Genomic DNA, 6,104 nt, shown 5'->3' on the forward strand with positions numbered 1-6,104 from the left:
TAACGTATGTTTATATTGATGAAGTATTGTATGATGATTTGTCGTGCACGGAAATTCAAAGCACAGCAAGAAGAAAACTTAAGGGATTGATAATTTTCTGTAGGCAGTTTGCATGCTGTTTTTCTGTGAGTGTGTTATTTTCCAATGCAGTAGATGCTATCTGTTTGTGTGCATCCAACTTCCGCGCGTCTGTGCTGTGTGCGTGCTGTTGCGAATGTATCCAGGTCTTTACAAAAAAAGATATGGTTAACAAAATCTTCTGTTTTCCTTGGTGTCTTGTGCACTTAAAACTTTTTTTTTTGTACTTTTACAAAGATGTTTCTTGGAAACTCAGTTGCCAACGATACATATCAATTATAAAATTGCGAGGCAGAGCTTTGTACCATTTTCAAATTTACAAAGCTCTGTCTTGCAGTTTTACAAGTGGTATCGCTGGCAACTGGTTTTCCAAAGATTTTCCTTGCAAAACGTACAAAAAAATTTTTTTGCAAGTGTAACAACAGAGTTACCTCTGAAGTTCTTATCATTATCACTAGGGACCGGAAAAATTCGCGGGTTAATTGACCTCTAGGATGAACTTTATAGTTCTACGTACACTCGGTCAAATGTCACCCTCTCATTGGCTGCTGTCTTGTGGAGGTGTCCCAACGTATAGCGGCCTGTGATTCGATACAGCTCCGGTTGAGTGTTTCTCAGTGGCCCACAGTCGTCCAGGTGAGTTGTGAGCCAATAGCAGAGGCAGCACCGAGGTATAACTATTTTAATTTCGGGCTGTCGTGAAATGAATCCGCGAATTTTTCCGGTCTCTAGCTATCACCCATGAAAGAAGGGGTTGCGCGCAATCGTGCGCTTTGTTTTGGGGGTTGGTTGACCGTGGCAGCGGCAGCAGCTGTCGCCACGACCCAACTGCTTTATGGGGGAGTGTTGCTGCTCTGGAGCACTTGTGGGGTAACCAGCCGCCGACGCGGGCCCTTTGTTGCAGGTGTGGTTCCAGAACCGGCGCACCAAGTGGCGCAAGAAGCACGCCGCGGAGATGGCGACGGCGAAGCGCAAGCAGGAGGAGGCGGAGGGGCTGGCCGACCTCGCCGACGGCAGCGACCGCGACGACGAAGACCACCACCTGTCGTCGTCCCGGGGCAACGCCGCCAAGCGACTGCGGCGGGAGCTGGCGGCAGAGGAGGAGCTGGCGGGCCGCCAGTGATGGCCCCGTCGCGGGGAGAGAGCGACCCCGTCCCCGGCGGTCCCCTGGGATATCCTCGCCGCGTCCCGACCTTGGTCGTCCAGTTTCTGATGCCCCTCCTTCGAGAACGACGAACCAACCTCTTGCGTCTACCCTGTTCTTCAATGGTGGCAGCAATCTTACACGGCCACAGGTTCTGAGTCGACCTAGTTCCCACAAAAGGTTTTCGAATGTGCTGCATCCCAAACCTTGATCGACCAAATTTTTTGATGTCCCTCCTCCGAGAATGACGCCTCGCGTCCATTCGGAGATTTTAATCCAGTGGACACAACGATGGAGTCACTTTATTCGGTGTTCAATGATGACTTACAGGGTCCGAAGCGAAGGAAGATTCCGTGGGGGGAACTTGCGCGTTCTCTGGCGTTCCGACTTTGGTCTCCGAGTCTGTGGTGTCTCTCATCCAAGAACAGCTCAAAAGCTCCTTACCGAAGTTCGAAATCCCTCGTGAAGGTTGCGACGAAGTTTTTCCTTGCCTGGATGCGTTACGGCGCAGTCCGAAAAGATGGAGATCTCGTGTTTGATTCTCGCACGTACCACAATTCGATGTCTTTGCTCTGAGAATAACATCTTTCAGCCGCGTGGCGCACGATTCACCAGTAAAGGCAGCGACCGAGTCAAGTCACCCTCCAACTAGTTCTTGAAGATGTCTTCAGGAACTGAAGCAACAGAGATCTCAAGAGCGACTTTTGTTTGATCCGTTGCCCACCTCATGGTTCTTCATATTTCTGGGGTCTCGCTTTCAATAATGACGTAGGTATTTTTGCTGCTTGTCCAAGAACCACTAGTGATGAGGGATTCTCATATGTGACATGACCAACTCATGGTATTCAAGCCTTTCGTCGCATTTCAAAGACGAAATATTGCGAATACAAGGCGTAAAGCTGGAGTCACAATGCCAAGACGAACACGACACGACAAATCCGATTAGGCGTCGTACAGCGTTCCAGTACGACAGAGTTAATAGCGTAGGATCACAATACCACGACAACATTAACACGACCTACTCTAATTAGGACAGTCGGCAAGTCTTGCCAAGCCAAATGCGTCCATAAAATGCAGTACAGAAAGGGCTAAAAACAGTGTAGGCACTTTTATTTCCTGTTAAAATTTAGTCGTCTATTGCACAAAGTGAGATTAAGTTTATTTTAGATATGAGGAAGCAAGCTATTAATATGTTGATAACGGACAGGAAACAATTCTGTTGTTAGCTATGCTAAAAATTAATGATAATCGTTATAAACAGTTTAAGGCACACTGCAATTGTGAACGTGTACCCAAACTAAAAAAAATAATTCTGGTTTTCAGCAATAAGATTTATCAAGTAGTTAAATATTTTTTTGAAATTTAGTTCTGTAATATTTCCGTTTTGCTTTCCGTCGTGCGGCACGACACGACGAAATTATAAATAGAATATAGTACTTATTGCGGGCCCCGTTGTCGTGATGACGTCACGGTGATCCTGTATTTCATTGGCTACTGTCGGGCCTGTCGTGTCGTGCCCGTCATGGCATTGCGACTCCTTCCAGCTTTACACTTCACTAGACTAACGAATCAGCAATAATAAGAACGATTTGGCATTAAACGTGGGGAAAGATACGCCCAATACGCCCAATTGGCTAACTATACGGTCTCTCAGAATGACGGGCTCTGTAGTTTTGCTATGACCATCACTTCATGAGATCCACTCGGGGCCATACCCTTAAATGGGGGGAAATTAGGCTACATATCTGACGATTATCTGGATAAAATTCAACCATGGTGGCTTTCCTGGAATTCTGCCACATTTGCCTGCCTTCAGCCCGTCTAAGAACGAACCCACATAAGAGTTGAACAAGCCGCTGCTAGCTACATAAACTCAGGTCTTCATTCCTTTCCATGGTTATTGAAGATACATAAGAAAGCCATTAATGGGAAATATTACGACATCTCTTTCAGTAATGCGTGAATTCTGAGAATTTATAAATAAATTGAAAGGATTTAAGCACATTTAACATATAGTATAGTTTTATTTTGTGTGAAATACCAGTTTCGAAATTACTAATACTACATCCCTCACCCTCCTCAACCAAAATATTTCAAGTTATACTATGTTGTTAAAGTTTTGTGTCTTCTTTTCATATCTACCCCCTGGGTCATGGTATGTTGTAGGTTTTGGAAGGGCAGTCGTAGGCCTACCCCTATTCATCAACTTTTTAATCCCTAGGTAACGTTGGTTTGTCTGATTTCGTAGTATCGGAATGAAGCATTGGACAAAACCTGTGCACGTGTTGACCACATTTGTTATAAAACACTTCCAACCGTCTGAGCATGGATATCTTGTAAACGATGCGAGGTATTCAAACCGATGTCTCACAATAAGATGGGGAAAGGAAGAAAATAAGTATTTTACGGTGAGAGCAGATTTGAAGTGTAAAATTCAAACAGTGTGTGTGAAGATTTAATTCGCGAAAATATAGGTACACAAAGCGAACGCGAGGAACCAGTGCAATTCTTCATCTCAAGAAAACGGTTCGAAGTTTATGGGTTATTGTTGAAATAAATGTGATATAAATTTTAAAAACTGCCTGGAGAATGTCTTAGCTAAGTGAAGTGAAAAGTATTTGCTTTCTTTTTTTCTGGAAGGCGTTTATGTGATTATCGAAGGAAAATATGTTATTTAGCTTTAAATAAAAAAAACAGTAAATTATTTCCAAGCTCACGTGAAAAAAAAAAACTATACAATGAGTATACGGTTTACATGAAAACTCAACTGCGTGGGTCACCAGAAAGTCAGTTCACATGGTGATGTTAAAACAATACAGTTGTGATTTTAATGCGAATAATTAAGTGTGTGCAGCGAAATAGAGTAAACACTTAATTGTACATAAATAATATAATTTACTTTATGTCTCATCTGAGAACGTGACTTAATGAAGAGAACAGCAAAAATGTTTACTGTTTACCAAAGAATTATAGTGGATATTGTAAAATGTAAATTATTAATAAAATATAACAATATATAGCCTATTACAAATATGATATCCGAATCTTTTTCCATTGTACTTCACGCATCAAAATGACTTTGCATGTTATTCCCTACATAAAAGCTGTTATTTATGTAACATCAACGTCAGATAAGTTCAATAAACGGTAAAGGGAAACTAATAGAAATAAATAAAAGGTTAAGGTAAACTAATAGGAAGATTGGATTACACATTTTTTTGTTTTATTTATTTGATGATAATGTTTTCAAATATATCAGAATATAGTAGGCCTATTTAACACTACTTCACTTATAAGTAGAGACCGGAAAAATTCGCGGATTCATTTCGCGATACGCAAAAATTCAAATGCATATACCTTAAAGCTGCTTTTGTTATTGGTTCACTGTTCATCTGGACGACTCTGGGCCAATGGGAAATGCTCAACCAAAGAAGTATCGTATCACAAGCAAACTATTTGAGACGACTCACAAGTCAGCAGCCAATGAACAGGCGTTATTTTCCCGAGTATACTGAGGACTGTGTAGTCTATCCTGAAGGTCATCGAAACCGCTAATCTTTCCTGTTCCTACTTATAAGTAAGCCCGATATTTTCATTAAACATAACTTTTAACAAGGTACAAATTTATATGTTAAATAAATGTGTCAACGGTGAACAATTATGTTATACTCTCTCTAAGTTTGAAACACTTTAGCATAGATGCAATGAAACAGATGACTGATTGACTTTGTAAATAAAACATTCTGCATGATTTGAACTAAAAACCCGCCAAAATAAAATACGAGGTGACTCCTGGTAAGTATAATTTCGTTTCTACTACTAAAAATCATATACACCCACACTTCCCCCCCCCCCCCCAAAAAAAAACAACATAAATTTAGTAACACAAAAAATTGGATTTGCTTTCCCATGAAGTGGTAGGAAGCTGAGGGGAAGGATCGTTCTGATTTTGACTTCAAGTATTTATTTACACGGCAAAAAAAAAAAATTCGAACACAGCACCTCAATTACTTCCTACCTACGTAGTTGATTCACGAGAGACGTTGCCTCGCCATTTCGCTTCTGCTGGCTGGCTCGCTCTGAGGCGGTAGCGCCGCCCCCCTGCGCCCGCCAGACTGGTCGATACGACGCCTCCCTCCCCCCTGGAGGGGGCAGCCGCCCCCGCGCGCCGGCGCGCCGCCGTGTGGGGGCTTGTCTCTCCGGCGCCGCGCCAGCCCTCCCGCCAGGAGCGCTGCCGTCGCCCGCCATGGCGGTCCGGCTCATAGAGTCGCGATGGCGTAGACACACCACGGACCAACAAGGTACGAGGACCATCGCTGGCTTGCGATTGGCCATCGGAACTGTGAAACATGCCAGGGCCGTCGAAAGAAAATTATTAAGGGCCCGAGGGAAACAATTTTTTTTTTCGGGCCCCTTACCCATTACGTAATGTACAACTTTTCAAAAACCCACAATTAATAATAATAATAATAATAAAGACTGTAAACATTACTATGATCATAACTGTAAACGTCATTTGTGCATACCGCATTACATGTGAGGTTTCCGACTAATTCTGTTAACAATAGAATTGTAATTTTCGTTCTTTAATCATTTGAAAAAAAAACAACTTTTGAAACCACCCCCACTCCCACCCCACAAGTGGATTTGTTTACAAATGATGCACACAAAAAAACCACGAGATTTGTTAAAATAATTTAATGTAAAATTGTAATTTATCGCTGACCCTATATTTCAATGTAATACTGGGAAGCAAATATTAAATAATTACTGCTTTAAACTCGAACATACATAAAAAATGCTATGAGATTTCATGCTATTTTATGATTTGACAGTTTAACCTATTATTTTTTTATGTGAAACATCTTATGTCTCGGTATAC

At 42.1% G+C, this 6,104-nt stretch overlaps 1 protein-coding gene across 1 annotated transcript in view; it reads left to right on the forward strand.

Annotated features, from left to right (window-relative positions):
• The window catches only part of LOC134536329 (homeobox protein Nkx-6.1), a 201,354-nt gene extending 200,153 nt beyond the window's left edge, over positions 1–1,201 (forward strand). Inside the window, exon 5 of the mRNA XM_063376082.1 lies at positions 983–1,201. Within this exon, the coding sequence (XP_063232152.1) occupies positions 983–1,201 (219 nt within the window). The remainder of the gene's footprint in view (positions 1–982) is intronic.
• The last annotated feature ends 4,903 nt before the right edge of the window (positions 1,202–6,104 follow it).

Source organism: Bacillus rossius, chromosome 10 (assembly GCF_032445375.1).
Source record: "Bacillus rossius redtenbacheri isolate Brsri chromosome 10, Brsri_v3, whole genome shotgun sequence".
NCBI classification, from domain to species: domain Eukaryota; kingdom Metazoa; phylum Arthropoda; class Insecta; order Phasmatodea; family Bacillidae; genus Bacillus; species Bacillus rossius.